Source organism: Malaclemys terrapin, chromosome 12 (genome assembly GCF_027887155.1).
Source record: "Malaclemys terrapin pileata isolate rMalTer1 chromosome 12, rMalTer1.hap1, whole genome shotgun sequence".
Lineage (NCBI taxonomy): Eukaryota > Metazoa > Chordata > Testudines > Emydidae > Malaclemys > Malaclemys terrapin.
This window is the reverse complement of record NC_071516.1, coordinates 33,466,342-33,488,733: the sequence shown is the minus strand read 5'-3', so window position 1 is coordinate 33,488,733 and position 22,392 is coordinate 33,466,342. Positions and strand designations below refer to the sequence as shown.

The 22,392-nt window shown below is 52.1% G+C and overlaps 1 protein-coding gene across 12 annotated transcripts in view; it reads left to right on the top strand.

Annotated features, from left to right (window-relative positions):
- CEP250 (centrosomal protein 250) overlaps window positions 1–21,474 on the top strand; it is a 131,720-nt gene extending 110,246 nt beyond the window's left edge. For 8 of the 12 annotated variants that reach the window (XM_054045819.1, XM_054045816.1, XM_054045824.1 and 5 more), the window contains 6 exons: window positions 1,536–3,956; window positions 10,333–10,440; window positions 10,738–10,893; window positions 12,275–12,388; window positions 12,507–12,554; window positions 13,285–15,125. In XM_054045819.1, the coding sequence (XP_053901794.1) occupies window positions 1,536–3,956; window positions 10,333–10,440; window positions 10,738–10,893; window positions 12,275–12,388; window positions 12,507–12,554; window positions 13,285–13,914 (3,477 nt within the window). In that variant the 3' untranslated portion in view covers window positions 13,915–15,125. The other 4 variants (XR_008446801.1, XM_054045820.1, XM_054045822.1 and 1 more) reach the window with 4 other exon arrangements.
- The last annotated feature ends 918 nt before the right edge of the window (window positions 21,475–22,392 follow it).

Below are 22,392 nucleotides of genomic sequence, written 5' to 3'. Positions count from 1 at the left end.
CCGGCTACATTGCATGAATGCTCCCAGAGCCACTCATGAATCACACAGAGAAAGGCACCAGCTGAATCCCCTCCAGCTCCCAGCCTTGTACACAGGAACATACCACCTTGCGCTGCTCGTCTTGAGCAGTGCAAATGTATTAATTCATTCACCACTTCATCAAAGGCAAGTGGATATACACTAGCCTTTGCATACCTGAGCAGATTCACCAGACACTTCAGGCAAACTCACTGGTAAAGATAAACAGTTAAATACATTTATTGACTACAAAAGATAGATTTTAAGTGATTATAAGTGATAGGCAAAAAGTCAGAGTGGTTACCAAAATAAAATAAAATATAAGCACGCAGTCTAAACTCTCAACCCTATTAGACTGGGCAACATCTAGATGAAGCAGTTTTTCTCACCCTCACTGGATATTGCAATTCATAGTACACAGGTTTCACCCTTGAAACCTAGGCCAATCCCCTCTATTGGAGTCTTCAGAATGTCCTTGTTGCTTGCAGCATAGGTGGGGGAAGGAGAAAGGCCCAAGTATGGGGCCATTGTGTTCTGTTTTATGTTCTTAGTCTCAGGTGCTTGGAGAGCACAAGTCCAGGCATGTCTGGTGAGCATTTCTGAGACCCCAGGCAAGGTTGAGCAAGTCCCCTGGTGTGGCCTTATGCAAGCGAGTCATTGAATTGTAGCTCCCTTGCTAGACAATGGCTGTTGATGGTTTGTTTGACACCCAACCGGGCATTGCTTACTTTCCTTGGCATTGTCTCTGGAGAGCTAGTATCTGGGTGCTTGCCAAACTCACAGCATATTTTAGTGACAACCATGCAGCACATTCTCATAACCTCATATGCATTAATGATACACATATTTAGATGGAACAGTGGGTTTCAGCAGATCATAACCTTTCCCATGAGTCCTCATGTGGCATGCTTTATATGTAAGATCACAATTATATATAAATGAGGAATATGGGGGTTACAGGGCACACTCCCATGGTATAGAATGTCACAATAGTCATATGAATAAAAACATGAAGTTGCTAGATTCATGTATGTTTGAATTATGATTCAGGGATTTTTTCCCCATTCCTAATTATCTCTGCTAAGAGAGTAATTTCACCCACCCTTCAGGAGCTACAACCAGAAGTAACTCAAAGGTATGATCTACACTCCAAAATAGTGCTGTTTCATTAATGATTTTGGCTGAATCAATGGTGATTACAGCTTGCCCATGTCTGCATGTACAGCTACACCACAGGTATCATCAACTCAACTAAATCAGCTGCTGAAACAGTGCTATATCCTTGTGTAGCCAAGTCCTAGGGGAGAAAGGGCAATTCTCGAGTTTCCACTAGTGACCAAAGAATAAGAAAAATTAGATGGGAGAGAAAAGCCACCCCACCTGTAAGAGTTATTCCACTAAGAGCCACACTTGTAGAACTTGGGTGTCACATCATCCAGGCAGTAGAGCTACAGCCCAGTTCTGAGATGGGAAGAGTCATCTAGATTTATTTTCAAGTCATTTTCTTTCCGTTTCAGCATGAACGGGACATGCTGCAAGCAGCTAAGGAGAAACTGGTACGGGAGATGGACCTTCTCCAGGAATCAGTCTCTGCCTCTGAGACTCGGGCAAACATAGCAGCAAAGATGAGCCGCTCCCTAGAACAAGAGCTTCAAACAACCCTTTCTGCCCTGAAAATGAAAAGTGAGGAAGCAGAGACTCAACAGGAGGGAATCCAAACATTGCAGAAGGAGGCTGCCTTGGGGAAGGCTTTGCAGGAAAATCTGGATCACCTGACTCTTGCCTTAAGCCAGAGAGATGGAGAAATGGAAACACTGCAAGAACAGGTTAGCGAGCTGGAGCAGCAGGGAGAAGTGCAAAGAACAGCTTTAGATCACCTTACTAAAGACCTAGAGGAGAAGGACAGAGAGGTGGAATCCCAACAAGAACAGATTCAGGAACTAGAGAATCAGAGGGAAATGCAGAAGTCTGCTCTAGAACGACTGACTTTAAACCTAGAGGAGAAAGTAAAGGAAATTAAATTCCAGGAAGAGAAAATCCAGACTCTGGAAGAACATGGAAGATCACAAATGAAAGCTTTGCTGGAGGAGCTCTATCTGATCAAAGCAGACTTGAGGGAAAAAGATTGTGAGCTTATGTCTCAGAGAAAAGTAGCTGAAGAATTGAAAGAGGAGGAGAAAAAGCAGGTGAAGGTTCTGCGCACAAGCCTAGAACACGTGAAAACAATTCTCGGGGACAAAGAGCGTGAGATCGAATTGCAGCGGGAGCAGATAAGGATTTTCCAGCAGTATGAGGATCAGCGGGAGGAAGAGCTACAGGACCTGCGGGAGAAAGTAAAACAGATGACCCTCACTCTGACTCAGAGAGATCAAGAGCTTGAGTCACAACAAAAGCAAATTCAGAATATTAAGGAAGAGGTGGAAATGAAGCTAAAGCCTCTTTGTGAACATCTGGAGCAAACACAAGCAGCCTTAAAAGACAAAGACAGAGAGCTGGAATTCCAAATGCAGCAAATACAGAAACATGAGGAAGAAGCAGAAGGGCAGATGAAGGTTTTACAGAGAGATTTAGAATATGCCAAGGAAGCACTAAAGGAGAGAGATGGAGTGATTAAGTCTCAGAAAGAGCAGATCTGGACACTCCAAAAACAAGAAAGAGAAGTTGAGCAACAGGTGAAAACTCTTGACCGTCTTGAAGCAATATTAAGGGAGCGAGAGCAAGAAATCGAATCCCTGCAAAAGCAATATGAGGAGCATAAGACAGAGGAGGAGAAGCAGGCAAGAGTCATGCAAGCAAATCTTCAACAAATACAGGTGACTCTGAGGGAGAGAGAGGGGGAAATAGAGGCCCTTGAGGAAGAAATCCATAAGCTTCAGCAGCATGAGGAAGATGCAGTGACACAGACTAAGGCTGTCTTGAAGACATTGGAATATACCAAATCGTCTCTACAAGCCAGAGACCAGGAGATAGAGTCTTTGCAAGGGCATGTCAAGGAGCTGTTAGGGCAGAAAGAGCTGGAAGAAAAGTGTGTCAGAAGCTTACAGCAGGATCTAGACAGAATGAGCCAAATAGTGAAGGAGAAGGATGTAGAACTCCTCAAGCAGGCGGAGCAAATGAGCATATATCAACTTCAAGAAAAAAGAATGCAGGTGGCACTAAAGTCCTGCCAGAACCAAGCAAGTTGTCTAGAGGAAGTTGTAAGAGAGCGAGAGTGGGAGAATGAGACTCTCATTCAACAGCTCCAGCACCGAGAGGAAGAGCAGGAGACCCTGCACCATCTCCAGCTTACACTGGCTGAGAATGAGGAGAGACATCACAGAGAGAGAGAGCAGCTTCTAGAAGAAGCCCTGAACAAGAGGGAACAGGAGATCAAGGCCCAAGATGAGCGAAAACAATTGGAAGAGGAGGAGGCAAAGGGTCTTCAAGAAAATCTCCAGCATCTCCAGCAGACACTGGCCAAAAAGGATGAGGAGATAAAACACCAGAGAGAGCGAGTCAGGGGCCTGGAGGAGACTCTGAGAGGGAGAGAGCAGGAGCTGAGGACACAGGGTGAGCTCCTGAAGCAGCTCACCTCAGCTCTGCAAAGGAGAGCTGGTGAAGGGGAGACTCTAAAGAGCCAAATCCAGAAACTCCTGAGATGGGAGACAGAGGAGGCAGCCAAGAGGAAGGTTCTCCAGGAGAGAGACCAGCAGTTGGAAAGGCAGAAGGTGTGGATCCAACAGCTGGAAGAGGAGAAAAAAGTGAAGGATCAGGAACTGGAGCACATGATGGCTGTTCTGAAGCAGACTGAGAGTGTGGAGATAGAATGGAGGGAGAAAGCACAGGCCTTGGCTTTGTCCCTGGCCCAGAGCCAAGCAGCCAGTAGGACCCTGAGGGAGGAAATGGCTGTCCTACAGTGCATGGTATCAGAGCGGGATAAGGATCGGCTTCATCTTCAGGTAGGCAGTTTGTGGGGTGATTTGCATGAAAAGGATGCCTGTCTATTTCTGTCTTAGGAATCCAATGGCACTTTGTTTAGATTCAGAGATGTTCAGTCCAGAAGGAACCATTATGATCATCTAGTCCAGTGGGCTACAACCTTTTTACGCCCAAGATCAGTTTTTGAATTTAAGGGCAACCAAGGATCTATCCCACCCCTTCCCCCAAAGCCCTGCCCCACTCACTCCATTCCTCCCCCCCACCCCGGTCACTCGCTCTCCCCCACCCTCACTCACTTCCACTGGGCTGGGGTAGAGGGTTGGGGTTCAGGGGGGGTGCGGGCTGTGGGCTGGAACCGAGGGGTTTGCAATGTGGGAGGGGGCTCTGGGCTGAGCCTGGGGCCTGGGTGCACGAGGGGGATCTGGTCTGGGGCAGAGTGTTGGGGTGTAGGAGGGGGTGGGGGTGCTGGCTCTGGGAGGGGGCTCATTGCTGGGGTTTGGGGTGCGACCTCCTGCTGGGCTGCACTTACCGCTAAGGTAGGCTCCCTGCCTACCCTTTGCAAGCACTCCACGCGCTGCCCCTCTTTGCAAGCGCTGCTCCCTCAGCTCCCATTGGCCACAGCTCCCTGTTCCTGGCCAATGGGAGCTGCGGGAGCAGTGCTTGCCCGCAGGAGCAGTACGCGGAAGGAGCAGCTTGGGGGTGGGGCAGGCAGGGAGCCTGTCTTAGCAGCAGCCCTGCTGTGCCACCGGAGATGGAATATCAGGGTTGGAAGGGACCTCAGAGGGTCATCTAGTCCAATCCCCTGCTCAAAGCAGGACCAATCCCCAACTAAATCATCCCAGCCAGGGCTTTGTCAAGCCTGACCTTAAAGACCTCTAAGGAAGGAGATTCCACCACCTCCCTAGATAACTCATTCCGTGCTTCACCACCCTCCTAGTGAAAAAGTTTTTCCTAATATCCAACCTCAGCTTCCTCCACTGCAACTTGAGACCATTACTCCTTGTTCTGTCATCTGCTACCACTAAGAACAGTCTAGATCCATCCTCTTTGGAACCCCCCTTCAGGTAGTTGAAAGCAGCTATCAAATCCCCCCTCATTCTTCTTTTCTGCAGACTAAATAATCCCAGTTTCCTCAGCCTCTCCTCATAAGTCATGTGCCCTGGCCCCCTGATCATTTTTGTTGCCCTCCGCTTGACTCTTTCCAATTTTTCCACATCCTTCTTGTAGTGTGGGGCCCAAAACTGGACACAGGACTCCAGATGAGGCCCCACCAGTGCCAAATAGAGGGGAATGATCACATCCCTTGATCTGCTGGCAATGCTCCTACTTATACAGCCCAGTTTGCTGTTAGCTTTCTTGGCAATAAGGGCACACTGCTGACTCATCTAGTGTGACCTCCTGCATAGCACAGGCCAGAGAACCTCATCCAGTGTTTTCTGCATTGAACCTGTAGATTCTGGCTGAGCTAGAGAGAAAAAGTGACCTCCCATTTCAGTGTAAACACTTCAAGTGATGGAGAATCCACTACGTCCCTTGGTAATCTTTCCAGTGGTAAATGATCACCCTCACTATTAAAACTAAACAGAGCTCCACAGTGACGGGTGTGGGTACCTTCAGCTGGTCAGCTCTGCCATGTCCAGGCAGGTTTAGCTGTCACACATCTGGTTGTCTAGCAACTACTAACCACGGATTGCCAGCCCCCTCCCCTCTGGAGGAAACCAGCCACTTTGAACCAACTGAGAACCAAGAGTTCTTTGCCCAGGAAGAGGGACAAAGGAGGGAGAAGGAGCAGGTTGAATGAGTTAAGTGTGGTCTGCAAGAAGCAGGAATGCTGCTGAACTGGGGGCAGTGAGAGGGAGCCCTGGGCTCTGGTCAGATTCAGATAGATTTGGCTGTAGCTTCCCATTCTCTATGCTCACCTAAAGGCTTTCTACGCTGTATTACAGACATTTAACAAATCTTCTGTTTTACAGTGCTGTCTGAGAGTCACTCCAGTCTAAAGAGGTTGGGGATGCATTGCTTCCTTTGGGTGTGCAAGTCTCCCTTCAGGGGTCCAGTGCGAGTGGACTCGCTGGGGGGACCTCACGGAGTGAGGCAGGCGTGCTGAAGGCTCAGAGGTGTGGTCCCAGGAGGTGATGGAGGCTTAAAGGGCTTAGCCCCACAGAGAGAGTGCAACCCTCGAAGAGGTCTGACACACTAAAGGGGGTTCCTCCCAGGAACTGTACGGAGCCAAGGGAAAGAGCACTGGGCCTGTGGTACCATGACAACTGGTAATGGGGGGTGGATTGGCAGTCCAGGGTCATTAGTTGCTAGGCAGCCAGATGTCCGGGTCATTGTCTTCTGGGTTCTCCATGGGTGTGCGGCCTAGGCAGCTAGGCGACAGTCACACCTGGATTTCTGGGTCTCTGCAAAAAGTAATCACCCTTTCCCCACTGTCTGGGTACACATGCAGCAAATAGTGGAAACTGTGGCACACACGATTCTCATCCAAAGCACTAGGAGAAATTTTCACTTTGTCACAATTAGATAGACCCATACCTTCCCAGTCTCCTGGGCTAGGAAACCTATTGCTCTGTGTTTCCTGGGCCTCCTGGTGCATATGCACCTGCTCTGTATTCTCAGCACTATAAACTTTTAGCAGTTGGTACATTGTTCATCCTCTGCCCCCCAGCTTTGATTCAGTGCAGCAGAACCATTCCATCTGCCTCAGAGCAGATATTGCCTTTAGCACTGAAGATGTGAAGAGGATTTCATAACCCTCCTGGAGGTACTCCAAGAAATCCTTAAGTCTGGCACAAGAGCAGCCCAGAGTTTCCTAAAGAACAAAGCCTCAAAACAGAAGCTTGGATCAGCCAAAACCACTAAATGCCATACTAGATGAGAGCTCTGGCAGTGCAGACCTAGCCCCATTCACTAAGCCCAGTCAGATGGCTTCACCACTGATACATCCTGCACCATCACCATAAAGGCCAGAGACCCCAAATGTCAGCTCTTTGATATAGTTCACGTGACTCTTCTTGGAGTGCCCAGGACTGAGTCACCTTGTTATCCTCCTGCCTCTAATGAGAGAGAGAGACTTGCTGATGCTTAACTGTGCTCCCTGACACCACCAGTTTGCTAACCACCCAATATACTCAGGGCTCTGCTAGCATTCACTCTGCTTTGCAGGTTAACAGTAGGTTCACCCCCAATCTTCGAGCCCCTCGGAAAGCATCCTCCTGTAGTATCCAGTCCCTGTCACTGGACACTCACAGGTATTATGAGGGTTGCTCTCCCCAAAGGAATAGTATACACAACACTTGACTGGTACAACTCAGGTTCAGGTCTTTGATATCATCACAGAACTGAGATATATTTATAGTGAGAACACCCATAAGTTTATTATCACATGCTAAGATTTCAGAGATAGTGAGTAAGGTTACATATAAAACAAAAGTATAAAACCCTTCCTAGAGATTAAATTTAACAGGCTAAGCCCTTGTCTAAAGTAGTTTTATCTCACCTAAAGCAATCTCCCAACATGTCCAGCCAGGAGGTTGGGAATCATTTTTCATGAATGTAAAAAGCATTGTCCTTTTTTCTTCCTCAGTGAAGAATAACAAAATGTCTTTTCTTCTCCTCCTTATATTCTCCAAAACTCATTGTTTTGTCCCCAGAGTCAGGACAATCTCCTTACCCCTTCTCTGATGTGCTGGCTCCATGTTGTCTTCACATCCTGATGCTGATGTCTTATGCAAATAGGTTTCCATTATGTTGGCTTATAATGCTTGTTTTACATGTGAACCAAGGCAGACTGGTGAATATACATCCTGTGTCTGGTGAAAACCTGCATGTCAACCCTGCTTTGATTCAGACTTTAAAACATATTTTCCTGTACATCTTTACAACTCCTTAAATATCATTTGTACATATATCTCACAAAGATTATGAGGATCAGTATGACATAAGCTTTTATTAGGGACTTGACATGACCCTGTTTGGTAATACTATGAAAGCATTGTGAGTTTGTCAGGTCTGACAGGAGTTGCTGTTGTAGAACAGTGAACCCAGCACCGGCTGGCATTCAGATGTTTTCAGGGGCACAGTTGGGGCCTCAATACTTGCAATCAGTGTGATCCAGTGACCTCCAGTCCACTCAATGAGAACATAAGAACAGCCATATTAGGTCAGACCAAAGGTCCATCTAGCCCAGTATCCTGTCTACCGACAGTGGCCTATGCCAGGTGCCCCAGAGGGAATGAATGGAACAGGTAATCCTCAAGTGATCCATCCCCTGTCACCCATTCCCAGCTTCTGGCAAACAGAGGCTAGGGACACCATCCCAACCCATCCTGGCTAATAGCCATTGATGGACCTATCCTCCATGCATTTATTTAGTTCCTTTTTGAACCCTGTTATAGTCTTGGCCTTCACAACATCTTCTGGCAAAGAGTTCCACGGGCTGACTGTGTGTTGGGTAAACAAATACTTCCTTTTGTTTGTTTTAAACCTGCTGCCTATTAATTTCATTTGGTGACCCCTAGTTCTTGTGTTTTGAGAAGGAGTAAATAATACTTCCTTACCTACTTTCTCCACACCAGTCATGATTTTATAGACCTCTATCATATCGCCCCTTAGCCATCTCTTTTCCAAGCTGAAAAGTCCCAGTCTTATTGATCTCTCCTCATACTGAAGCTGTTCCATACCCCTAATCATTTTTGTTGCCCTTTTCTGAACCGTTTTCAATTCCAATATATCTTTTTTTAGAGGGGGGGGGGGCACATCTGCATGCAGTATTCAAGATGTGGGCGTACCGTGGATTTATATAGAGGCAATGAGGCAGAACCTCTGCCTAAAATGATAAGGCAAGAGGTGCCAAAAGAGAAGCAGCTGCATCCCAACATGGCCTTGCCATAGGCAGCTCCATTGCTGGAATCGCCCCTTCTGCATTTGTGGGGTAATTCTGGGTAGCAGTATATGCTTGGCCCAGTCACTCCTGGTGCTCTGAGAGTCCTGCTTTCAGGACTGCCTTCTCGCTCTCTCTCCTCAGGGTAGGTGCTCTTGTGCCTTGCAGCATTCTTTGTGCTGAGCTCTGATATGTGGTGCTCCTGGTACAGAAAACTCTGGCTTCAGTGCTGGCTCCCCCCGACACCTTGCTGGTGGCTGCAGTGCAGCCAGTGTCAGTGCTTTGAGAGGCTCTGTCTTCACTTCATGATCTAGACAGTTAGGGTGGGGGCTGGCTGAGGTCAGTGCGAAGAGGAGCCGGGTGATGCCATATCTACTGTGGAGGACAGCAAGCTGATGGGAGGATCTTACCTTACCCATGTGTTTGTAAAAGCTGGTGCAGACAGCAGAATCAGAGCTGAAACCAGTCCATGAATTAGGAATCACTTGGGCTAGGAAATCCTGTCAATAGGGATGCAGCACCTTTGCTCCTTGCTGTGGGCTGGCTGGTGGAGACTGTGTAGCATACCCCCTCAAGCTGCTGCCCAGTCTCAATGGAAGTACCAGAAAAAGTATGTCCAGTCTCCACAGAGAGTGAGGTGGTGGAGGTGGCTATGAGTGGCTGGCAATACACACAGTGCTGGCCCACTGCACAGCAATGGCACTGAGATCCATTGGGATGAAGGGTGTACCTCACTGGCTATGACCCTTCACGTTCAGGACTAACAGACCTTCGTGGCCCTGCTGTCAAGGATCAGACCACCTAGGACCACCTGCTGGGCTGCTCCCTGACTAACTGCGCTGCAAGGTAGCCAGTAAGTCCACGTATTGTGGTGGCAGTCATCTCTCCCTCTCTGGGTCGGAGGGAGGCCACAATACATCACAGGGGTCACTGCCTAATATCAGGTGCTAGTGCCTAGACCCTCTTGGCAGGGCAGAGCACCAAACAGTCTGGGGCCTAGGCAGGACAGAGCTAACAGGCAAACACAGGCTGTTCAGCCTGAAGTGGAGAGACAGCCACCCCAGGGATGGGTTTGGCAGCAGCGGGTAAGAGGACCTGGGCCCACACTACTCCACCAGGTCCCAGCCTAGGGCCCTAACAGTGACGGCATGTTCTGCCACTGGGTCAGTCTGGATCCAGCTGAAACATGCTGACGCCAGCACTGACAGCAATAACCAGACTAAACTCTGGCTTCCCTGGGCTACTTCCTAATACAGTTCGGACTGGGGCTCTGTTGTCCTGGGGTCCTCTGCCTCATTGGGGTATTCAGCCACTAGCAGTCCCACCAGCTCCTCTGTGGACTCAGTCTCCTCCATGGTCAGGGCACCACCCAGCTCGGCAGCTGGGGCAGAGGCCTGCAGCGAGCAAGATATGTCTGCCTCACTGGGAACAGCGGTGAGTGCCCTCTCCAGCAGGGGGCACTGCAGCCCTGGCTTCCAGAGGATGATCTGTGCTGTTTGTCACTCCTACAGGAGCAGCTTGCTTCAGCTCTCAGAGACCTAGAGGAGAGCGTTCCAAACAAGGCTCTGAATGGAGATGCGGCTCTGTTGCTTAGAGAGGAGAGAGCAGGGAAACAGCAGGTGAGGGAGGGGAGAGTGGGCAGGGCCTCTGTACACATGGGAGAGGAGAAGTAAGAAGTGTGTATCTGGCCTGGATTAATTCTGCCCTGTGGCTGTGCTGGAGAGTGGTCCCTGAGGGGTGCTGGTGCCTATGCTTTGGGAGCAGAGGGAGCGACTGATGAGCGCTCCCCATCAGGCACAGTGTGCTTCTTTGTAGGCCTCTCTAGCCAGCTTTGTACAGATTCCCCACTCTGAGCATCTGGGGCACATATCCATCTGGCACAGGCTCGCCAAGACTCTGCTCTCTACACCCTCCAGGCCATGGGAGAGGAAGAGGAGCAGCTGGCAGCAGGGGCAGAGAGGAGACTCCTGCAGCAGCGGCTGGAACGTCTGCAGCGAGCTGTCGCAAAGCTGGAACATGACAAAACTGAGCTGCAGCAGCTCAATGCCCAACTCAGGAGGACTCTGGAGCAGGTGAGCCAGATTCCTAGCGCCTCCCCAGTTCCCTTTGGCACTCTGGGATGACATCAGCCCCATGTGCTCCGGCACCACCTGCCCACCCCCGCACGCTCCAGCACTGCCCGTCCGCCCTCACCAGCCGTGCCCATGCCCTCTGGCACCGCCCACTCCCCAGCGCTCCATCACCGCCTGCCCACGCCCTCCAGCACTGCATTCTCATGTGCTCCAGCACTGCCCAACCACGCCGAGCACCCGTGCCCACCGCCTCCGGCACCGCCCACTCCCCAGCGCTCCATCACTGCCTGCCCACGCCCTCTAGCACTGCACTCTCATGTACTCCCACACTGCCCGTCCATGCCCATCAGCACCGCCCACCCATGCCCATGCCCTCCAGCACCGCCTGCCCACGCTCTCCAGCACTGCACTCTCATGTGCTCCAGCACTGCCCAGCCACGCTGAGCACCCGTCCCCACCCGTCCCCACCGCCTCCGGCACCGCCCACTCCCCAGCACTCCATTACCACCTGCCCACGCCCTCTAGCACTGCACTCTCATGTACTCCCACACTGCCCGTCCACGCCCATCAGCACCGCTCACCCGTGCCCACGCCCTCCAGCACTGCCCACTCCCCAGCGTTCCAGCACCGCCTGCCCACATCCTCCAGCACTGCCCATGCCCTCCAGCACTGCATTCTCATGTGCTCCAGCACTGCCCAGCCACGCCCACCAGCACCGCCCACCTGTCCCCACCGCCTCCGGCACCGCCCACTCCCCAGCACTCCAGCACCGCCTGCCCATGCCCTCCAGCACTGCATTCTCATGTGCTCCAGCACTGCCCAGCCACGCCCACCAGCACCGCCCACCTGTCCCCACCGCCTCCGGCACCGCCCACTCCCCAGCACTCCAGCACCGCCTGCCCACGCTCTCCAGCACTGCACTCTCATGTGCTCCAGCACTGCCCGGCCACGCCCACCAGCACCACCCACCCGTGCCCACGCCCTCTGGCATCTCCCGCCCCCTAGCGCTGCAGCACCACCTGCCCACGCTCTCCAGTACTGCCCACGCCCTCCCTCCAGCACTGCACTCTCGTGCTCCAGCACTGCCTGACCATGCCCACCAGTACCACCCGCCACCCAGCACTCCAGCACCGCTTGCCCATGTCCTCCAGCACTTCCCGCCCACCCCCACGCACTCCAGCACTGCCTGCCCATTGTACCCACACACACTCCAGCATCAGCTGGTCTTGCTCCAGGGTGAAGCCATTTCTGTCCCACTTCCTTCCCCCACCATCGCCTGGAGGTAAGTGCCTCTGAGTGGAGGCCCACCTGATACCCCAGGTTATTAGCTCCTCGCTCCCTGGCAGACTGCTGTGACCCTTTCTCTGTGTCCTGTGTGCAGGTGGAGCATGAGCGGAGGAGGCTGAAGAGGGACCGTGCTGGCCTCTCACTGCCAGATGCCTGTGGACTTCCTATGTCTGACTCTGGGCAGAATAAGGCATCAACTTCAGGACAGGTAAGAACAGGGAGGGGAGCCTGAGCATGTGACCCTGGCAGAGTCCCGCCTGCTCTGATCTAGTCCTGCCCCAAGTAGACTGAGGACTAAAGGCCTTCTCTTTGCATTTTCTTCCCAGGAGGAGGCCCGGACTCTCCGTAGGCGACTTGCTGAGTTGCAGAAGCAGGTTAGGAGTAGAAAACCTCTCATCTAGATGGTCGTATCTGCACGGGTGGGGCACACCAGTGTGGAAACTCCTAGGAATGGGGGCCTGGAAGGGGCCTGGCTCTGAGGGAGCTTGTAGCACTGGGCCAGCCCAGGCTGTGAGGGGGCTGTAGTGCTAGGGCCCAGGGCAGAGCAGGGCTGTGAGGGAAGAAGCAGCTGTGAGGGGATCTCAGTGCCAGGCTGGGAAGAGCTTTGAGGGCACTCATAGCACTGGAATGCCAGACCGGGTAAGGCGTGGCTGTGATGGGGCTCACAGTGCTGAGGCACCAGGTGGGCTGCAGCTGGGAGGGGGCTGTAGCATTGGGTTGCAGGAACAAACCATCATGATGTGTAGAAAGAATAGTAAATATGGCAGGCAACCAGCTTGGCTAAACAGTGAAATCCTTGCTGATCTTAAACGCAAAAAAGAAGCTTACAAGAAGTGGAAGATTGGACAAATGACCAGGGAGGAGTATAAAAATATTGCTCAGGCATGCAGGAGTGCAATCAGGAAGGCCAAATCACACTTGGAGTTGCAGCTAGCAAGAGATGTTAAGAGTAACAAGAAGGGTTTCTTCAGGTATGTTAACAACAAGAAGAAAGTCAAGGAAAGTGTGGGCCCCTTACTGAATGAGGGAGGCAACCTAGTGACCGAGGATGTGGAAAAAGCTAATGTACTCAATGCTTTTTTTGCCTCTGTCTTCACAAACAAGGTCAGCTCCCAGACTGCTGCACTGGGCAGCACAATATGGGGAGAAGGTGACCAGCCCTCTGTGGAAAAAGAAGTGGTTCGGGACTATTTAGAAAAACTGGACGTGCACAAGTCCATGGGGCCGGATGCGCTGCATCCGAGGGTGCTAAAGGAGTTGGCGGATGAGATTGCAGAGCCATTAGCCATTATTTTTGAAAACTCATGGCGATCGGGGGAGGTCCCAGATGACTGGAAAAAGGCTAATGTAGTGCCCATCTTTAAAAAAGGGAAGGAGGAGGATCCGGGGAACTACAGGCCCATCAGCTTCACCTCAGTCCCTGGAAAAATCATGGAGCAGGTCCTCAAGGAATCAGTTATGAAACACTTAGAGGAGAGGAAAGTGATCAGGATCAGTCAGCATGGATTCACCAAGGGGAAGTTGTGCCTGACTAACCTAATTGCCTTCTATGATGAGATAACTGGCTCTGTGGATGAGGGGAAAGCAGTGGATGTGTTATTCCTTGACTTTAGCAAAGCTTTTGATACGGTCTCCCACAGTATTCTTGCCGGCAAGTTAAAGAAGTATGGGCTGGATGAATGGACTGTAAGGTGGATAGAAAGTTGGCTAGATCGTCAGGCTCAATGGGAGTGATCAATGGCTCCATGTCTAGTTGGCAGCCGGTATCAAGCGGAGTGCCCCAAGGGTCGGTCCTGGGGCCAGTTTTGTTCAATATCTTCATTAATGATCTGGAGGATGGCGTGGACTGCACTCTCAGCAAGTTTGCAGATGACACTAAACTAGGAGGCGTGGTAGATACACTAGAGGGTAGGGATCAGATACAGAGGGACCTAGACAAAATAGAGGATTGGGCCAAAAAAAACCTGATGAGGTTCAACAAGGACAAGTGCAGAGTCCTGCACTTAGGACGGAAGAATCCCATGCACCGCTACAGACTGGGGACCGAATGGCTAGGTAGCAGTTCTGCAGAAAAGGACCTAGAGGTCACAGTGGACGAGAAGCTGGATATGAGTCAACAGTGTGCTCTTGTTGCCAAGAAGGCTAACAGCATTTTGGGCTGTATAAGTAGGGGCATAGCCAGCAGATCGAGGAACGTGATCGTTCCCCTTTATTCGACATTGATGAGGCCTCATCTGGAATACTGTGTCCAGTTTTGGGCCCCACACTACAAGAAGGATGTGGAAAAATTGGAAAGAGTCCAGCGGAGGGCAACAAAAATGATTAGGGGTCTGGAGCACATGACTTATGAGGAGAGGCTGAGGGATCTGGGATTGTTTAGTCTCCAGAAGAGAAGAAAGAGGGGGGATTTGATAGCAGCCTTCAACTACCTGAAGGGGGTTTCCAAAGAGGATGGAGCTTGGCTGTTCTCAGTGGTGGCAGATGACAGAACAAGGAGCAATGGTCTCAAGTTGCAGTGGGGGAGGTGTAGGTTGGATATTAGGAAACACTATTTCACTAGGAGGGTGGTGAAGCACTGGAATGGATTCCCTAGGGAGGTGGTGGAATCTCCATCCTTAGGCCTGGTCTACACTAGGCGTTTATGTCGAAGTTAGCGCCGTTACATCGAATTAACCCTGCACCCGTCCACACCGCGAAGCTATTTAGTTCGACACAGAGGTCTCTTTAATTCGACTTCTGTACTCCTCCCCGACGAGGGGAGTACCGCTAAATTCGACATGACCATGTCGAATTAGGCTAGGTGTGGATGGAAATCGACGCTAATAGCTCCGGGAACTATCCCACAGTGCACCACTCTGTTGACGCTCTGGACAGCAGTCCGAGCTCGGATGCTCTGACCAGCCACACAGGAAAAGCCCCAGGAAAATTTGAATTCCTTTTCTTGTCTGGGCAGTTTGAATCTCATTTCCTGTCTGGACATCGTGGCGAGCTCAGCAGCACTGGCAACGATGCAGAGCTCTCCAGCAGTGATGGCCGTGCAATCTCAGAATAGAAAGAGGGCCCCAGCATGGACTGATCGGGAAGTCTTGGATCTGATCGCTGTGTGGGGCGATGAGTCCGTGCTTTCCGAGCTGCGCTCCAAGAAACGCAATGCAAAGATCTAGGAGAAGATCTCTAAAGACATGTCAGAGAGAGGATACAGCCGGGATGCAACGCAGTGCCGTGTGAAAATCAAGGAGCTGAGACAAGGCTACCAGAAGACCAAAGAGGCAAACGGACGCTCTGGATCCCATCCCCAGACATCCCGTTTCTACGAGGCACTGCATTCCATCCTAGGTGCGGCCGCCACCACTACCCCACCACTGACCGTGGACTCTGAGGATGGGATATTGTCCACGGCCGGTTCCTCGGACATGTTAGCGGACGGGGAAGATGAGGAAGGAGATGAGGAGGACGAGGCAGTCGACAGCGCTTACAACGCTGATTTCCCCGACAGCCAGGATCTCTTCATCACCCTTACAGAGATCCCCTATCAACCGTCCCCAGCCGTTAACCCGGACACAGAATCTGGGGAAGGATCATCCAGTAAGTGTTTTAAACATCTAAACATTTATTTTTAACAGAACAGGAATATTAAGAATAACAAAAATGGGTTTCTCATGATTAGTTTGCCCTAGGCGCTTAACATTTCAGTCCTGGACAGTGCAACTATTGAAAAAAAATCTAACAATGTCCGGTTTAGCATGATTGTTCTGCCCAAGCTGCTCTACTGTTTAGTCCCTGCCAGTGCAGCTACAGTAAAATGCGGTCTATATGTCCGGGGATAGAGCAGAAATCCTCCTGGGACATCTCGAGGAAGCTCTCCTGGAGGTAATTGGAAAGCCTTTGCATCAGGTTCCTGGGGAGAGCGGCCTTATTGGGTCCTCCGTAGTAGGAAACGTTTCCACGCCACGAGACAAGCAAGTACTCAGGGATCATTGCCCTGCAGAGCAGGGCGGCATACGGCCCTGGTCTTTGGAGGCTTTCCCGAAGCATTCTTTCTTTCTCGCTGTCTGAGATCCTCATCAGGGTGATGTCACTCATGGTGACCTGCTTTGAATTAGGTAGGGGAATGTTAGTGTTGGGACTGCTTGCCCGTTCCTTTACAGAACTGTAACCACTGGTTTGCGGCCACGCGGTGGAGGCGTGAGAGGGGCAGCCTACAGGGATCTTTCCCGGGGACAGCCGCGAGGGGGTGGGACAGGGGCAGAGTTCCTGCTTGCCGGATTCCTGGCAGCAGGGACTGACATTGCTTTCAATGTGAAATGAGGCCAGTGCTAATATTAAAGTTTTAAGCTGCCACAAGTCTACGGCTTACCATGTCTGCCTGCTACAGAAATTCCGGTGTCCTGCCCCGCTTCTCAAATCTGCTGTGCAAGACCTCAGGCACTGAATGCGAAGGCCGAGAATTCGACCTTGTGCTGAGTGCGCATGTGATAGGTGCTGTGCATGGTCTTGTTCACAGAGAAAGACTATGTTCTTTGTTCGCAACTACATTTATCTTTCTGAGGAATTCACTCCCTTTCTCCCATTCCCACAGCCACATCTGCGACTGTCTCACAACCTAGCCTGGCATCACACTCCCAGAGGCTAGCGCAGATTAGGCGTAGGAAGAAGAGGACACGGGAGGACATGTTCTCGGAGGTTATGGCCTGCTCCCGAGCCCAGGCAGCACAGCAGACCCAGTAGCGGGAAAACTTGTCCCAAATGCACCAAGCAAACATGGATCGGGAGGAGAGGTGGCGGCAGGAAGACCAGCAGGCGACTCAAACGCTGCTTGGACTACTGAGGGAGCAAACGGACACGCTCCGGCGCCTTGTGGATGTTCTGCAGGACCGGAGGCAGGAGGACAGAGCCCCGCTGCAGTCTATCTCTAACCGCCCTCCCCCACCACCAAGTCCCATACCCCCCTCACCGAAAGTGCAAAGAAGGAGGGGCGGCAGAGTCCGTGCTAACTCTCACTCCACCCCTGCAGAGAGCTCTAGTAGGAGAAGGCTCTCATTTCCCAAAATTTGACAAGTTCTTTCCTTCCCGCCTCACACAAGCCCCCGTCCAAGTTTCACCTCCCAGTTCCATGTGTAGTTGATAATAAAAAATACGTTTCTGTTAATTACTGTTTCCATCATGTTCTTTTGGAGGATGGGGGGAAGGGGGTTGGTAATTGGACAGGACAGTCACCTTTGGCAGGGTACATAGGCGGGGGCAGGTCCAGCAGCAGGGCACATACACAGTGCAGTGACTAGTTACCCTGGTCAGTCTGGGAGGTGGTTTTCATGTTCTGTGGTGGGGGGTGGGTTGCTCTGTGACTTTGTGGCGGGGAAGGGCAGTTACAGATCTTAAGCGGCGGTCCTTATCCTGGATCACAGAGCCACGCAGCAGGGGATCTGTAACCGTCCTCCCCCCGCCACAAAGTCACATCGCCCCCCCATACGCACAGTCCCGATCAGGAGGGGTGACAAGCTCCGTTGAAACAACCAGTCCACCACAGCGGAGCCTGTCAATCCTGGAGTTTAGAAGCTTCGTTTGCGTCAGTACACTACACCCGCTCCCCACCACAGTCTACGTCCCAGTTTTAAAACATTCCCGCGAAAACAGTAATAAAGACAACGGTGTTCATTAACAAAGTAGAAGTGATTTTATTTCTAAACATGTGTTGGAAGGGGGTGAAGGGGGTATGTAACTGGAGAGGATAGTCAACATTAACTGGGTAAAGAAACGGGGGCAGGTTCAGCTTCTCTGTACACTAACTTAAAAGTCACAGGTTACCCTGCTCAGTCAGGAACCTAGCTTTCAAAGCCTCCCGGATGCACAGCGCGTCCCGCTGGTCTCTTCTAATTGCCCGGCTGTCTGGCTGGGCGTAATCAGAAGCCAGGCTATTTGCCTCAACCTCCCACCCCGCCATAAAGGTCTCCCCCTTGCTCTCACAGAGATTGTGGAGCACACAGCAAGCTGCTATAACAATGGGGATATTGGTTTCGCTGAGATCACAGCGAGTCAGTAAGCTTCTCCATCTCCCCTTGAGACGTCCAAAAGCACACTCCACCACCATTCTGCACTTGCTCAGCCGGTAGTTGAAGAGTTCTTTTTCACTGTCCAGGGCGCCAGTATAGGGCTTCATGAGCCAGGGCATTAGCGGGTAGGCTGGGTCCCCGAGGATGACTATAGGCATCTCCACATCCCCAACAGTTATTTTGTGGTCCGGGAAGTAAATACCTTGCTGCAGCCGTCTAAACAGACCAGAGTTCCTGAAAACACGAGCGTCATGAACCTTGCCCGGCCATCCGACGTAGATGTTCGTAAAACGTCCCCTGTGGTCCACCAGTGCTTGCAGCACCATGGAAAAGTACCCCTTTCTGTTAATGTACTGGCTGGCCTGGTGGTCCGGTGCCAGGATAGGGATGTGAGTTCCATCTATGGCCCCACCGCAGTTTGGGAATCCCATCGCTGCGAAGCCATCTATGATCGCCTCCACGTTTCCCAGGGTCACTACCTTTGACAGCAGTACATCAACGATTGACTTGGCCACTTGCATCACAACAACCCCCGCGGTAGATTTGCCCACGCCAAAGTGGTTCGCGACTGACCGGTAGCTGTCTGGCGTTGCAAGCTTCCAGAGGGCTATGGCCACTCGCTTCTGGACAGTCAGGGCTGCTCGCATCCGGGTGTCCTTGCGCTTCAGGGCAGGGGACAGCAACTCACAAAGTTCCAGGAAAGTTCCCTTCCGCATGCGAAAGTTTCGCAGCCACTGGGATTCATCCCAGACCTGCAGCACTATGCGGTCCCACCACTCAGTGCTTGTTTCCCGGGCCCAGAATCGCCGTTCCACGGCATCAACATGACCCATTGCCACCGTGATGTCCTCGGCGCTGGGTCCCGTGCTTTCTGAGAGGTCTGTGCTACTCTCAGACTTCAGGCCCTCACCGCGGTGCCGTAGCCGCCTCGCCTGACTTATCTGCATCTGCCTCAGGGAAAGGTGGATGATAAGCTGCGAGGCGTTGAGAGCGGCCACAACTGCAGCGATGGTCGCAGCAGGCTCCATGCTCGCAGTGCTGTGGCGTCCGCGCTGTCACTGACTAGAAAAGTGCGCGAACTGATTTCCCGCCGGCGCTTTCAGGGAGGGAGGGCGGGAGTGATGGACGGATGACGACAGTTACCCAAAAGCACCCTCGAGACATTTTTTTTACCCAGAAGGCATTTGCGGCTCCACCCAGAATTCCAATGGGCAGCGGGGACTGCGGGAACTGTGGGATAGCTGCCCACAGTGCACCGCTTCCAATGTCGACGCTTTCCCCGTTACTGTGGACTCACAAAGTCGAATTACTGTCCTTAGTGTGGACATACACGTTCGACTTTGCAATATCGATTCCAAAAATTCGATTTAAGTAAAATCGAACTACTCTCGTAGTGTAGACATACCCTTAGAGGTTTTTAAGGCCCGGCTTGACAAAGCCCTGGCTGGGATGATTTAGTTGGGAATTGGTCCTGCTTTGAGCAGGGGGTTGGACTAGATGACCTCTTGAGGTCCCTTCCAACCCTGATATTCTATGATTCTATGCTGAGCGGGGTGGGGCATGGCTGGGAGGGGTTTGTAGCGTTGGGGTGCTGGGCGGGGTGGGGCATGGATGGGGGGGTTGTAGTGTTGGGGTGCTGAGCAGGGTGGGGGTGCAGCTGGGAGGGGTTTGTAGCGTTGGGGTGCTGAGAAGGGTGGGGGCAGGGCTGGGAGGGGGTTGTAGCTTTGGGATGCTGAGCGGGGTGGGGCGTGGCTGGGGGGGTTGTAGCGTTGGGGTGCTGAGCGGGGTTGGGGCAGGGCTGGGAGGGGGTTGTAGCATTGGGTGCTGAGCAGGGTGGGGGCGCGGCTGGGAGGGGTTTGTAGCTTGGGGTGCTGAGCTGGGTGGGGGCAGGGCTGGGAGGAGATTGTAGCGTTGGGGTGCTGAGGAGGGTGGGGCACGGATGGGAGGGTTTGTAGCATTGGGGTGCTGGGCGGGGCAGGGCATGGCTGTGAGTGGGCTGGTAGCCCTGGGGCGCTGGGCCTGGGTGGGGCATGACTGTTGGGGAACTGGTAACACTGGGGCGGGATCTTGAGAGAAGCAGAAGCCAGGCAAGTCACTTCTTTTCCTTCGGCCCCTTGAGCTCAACCTGTTCCTCTTCCTTCAGGTGTCTCTTTTGCAAACCCAGCTGGTGCTGGAGCGGAAGCACAAGCAGGACTACATCAAGTGCTGTGCAAAGACCAGCCAGGAGCTGTCGGGCCTACACCAGGAGCTCTCTCACTCCTTAGCAGCTGTGGCCAGGGAGCCCAAGGCTGCTGTTCTAGAAGCAGAAACGCAGAAGTTGGATGAATCCCTGAACCGCAGCTTGGCCTTGGTGGCTCTAGGGTGGGACGGCCAATCTCCTGAGATACACCTTCTGAGTTCCACACCTAGAGCAGCCCAGCAGAATGAGTTGAGGTAGCAGGATCAGCATTCAGCAAATGGGTCACAACACGAGCAAGGTCCAACCCTACATGTGGTTTGGCAATGCCGTTGTCAAAGGTGCCATGGACAATAGACTCTTGTCCACCTTGCCGAAGAATCCTATGTGGCAGTGGAAAAGGTGGTGATTGTCTCTTCAAGAGCCATCCCTTCCGTTTTCATGGGCCAGACCTCCTCAGGGTCCAGCCTGCCTGCTGACGTGGCTCCGCCTCTTGTAGCCCCAGCCGAATACCAGTCCTCAGGAACATTGAACCACATGGTTGGTTGTGCCACATGGGAGGATGGAACCAATAAGAACATGGGTTTTCCCCCTTCTTCACAGCCTGTGTATCCTGGGGAATGTCCCCAGAGTGTGCAGAGACCTGCTGCAGGGAGTGAATTCAGGAGCATGGGGTTGTGTCAAAGCTGAGACCTGGGGCAGGGGGACAATAGTGCTCGCTATGGAAACACTATAGGCAGCAGTGTTCACCATGGAAACTTTCCAGCCGGACTATGCTAGGGGATCAGAGGCTGGAGCTGGCCTGAGCAGGGCTCAGAGATTGCAGGCGAGCTGGAAAAAGCCTCTAAGGTTGACTGGCCGCAGCAGATTGGTGGAATTTTCCTTTTCTGAAGCACACGATTGTTGCCTGCCCCAGAAATGTTGCTGTTACAAGGTGCCCCCAGAGATTGCCCTCCTGCTGCCTGGAGACCTGCTCCCAAATGACGTTGTACTGTTTCCTTTTTAGTAAGAGCTCCAGCGGGAGCTGTATTTTCAGCTTTTACAATAAAGTTATTCCCTATGAAAGAGGTTTATTTTCCCTCGTTTCATCTTTTCCCTCTATCAAAAACCTCCTTCCATGTGGCTCCAGTTCTAAAAATGTCCTTGGGGCTTTCTCTTCCTGACCTGCGCTTCAGTACCGTGAGATGGGCGCTGTCCTGCAGTGGAGCTCTTCCTTGTGCAGTTTGCTTTGTGCCTGGCTGAGCTGTGAGGAAGCTGGGCAGAAGGGGATAGCCCCAGGAAATGTCTCTTCTGCACATTCCCTGCCCTGCTCCCCTACGGCAGGCCAGCTGTTTGTTGCCTGTGCTGCAGGAGGGAAGCACAACACAGACACCACAAACTCAATGTGGGAAAAGGCAGCTAAGGCACCTCTGGAAAATAAACCAAAACACAGAGCTTCAAAAGGAGGTAGAGAGCTGGGGTGGAAATGGCAGATAGTGGCTGGAAACTGCCCAGACTCACTAATGCAGTTTGTAAAAGCTCTGACGAGCAGTGGCAGCAAGGCCTGGGCTCCACCTGAAAGTTACACCAGTATAACTCTTGGCTGGGAGATGATTTTTACTAAGATAGGTATACTGATACGAGCCCTAGTGTGGATGTAGTTACAGTGATGCAGTTATTGCCCTTCCTGTATGGGAACAGCTGTATGGGGACAGCGGTTCACAGTCAATGGAAACAGCCCCAGCACCTACATCGCTTCCAGAGGGACCAAGCCCCAATCCACAGTCCAAGGAGGAACTGATGTTTCCAGCATCAAGGGAACAGTTCCAGGCCGAGCAGGAAGCGGATGACAGCCTTCAGAAAGCTTGGGCGGCGGCGCGGAGCACCCCACCGCCTCTCAGCTCTTCGAACTGATCCCGGTTTGTTGTAGAACAAGGACTTTTATGCAAGGAGACTCTTTCTGGTGGGCACCAGGAAGACTGGCATCCTCAAAGACAGTTGGTAGTT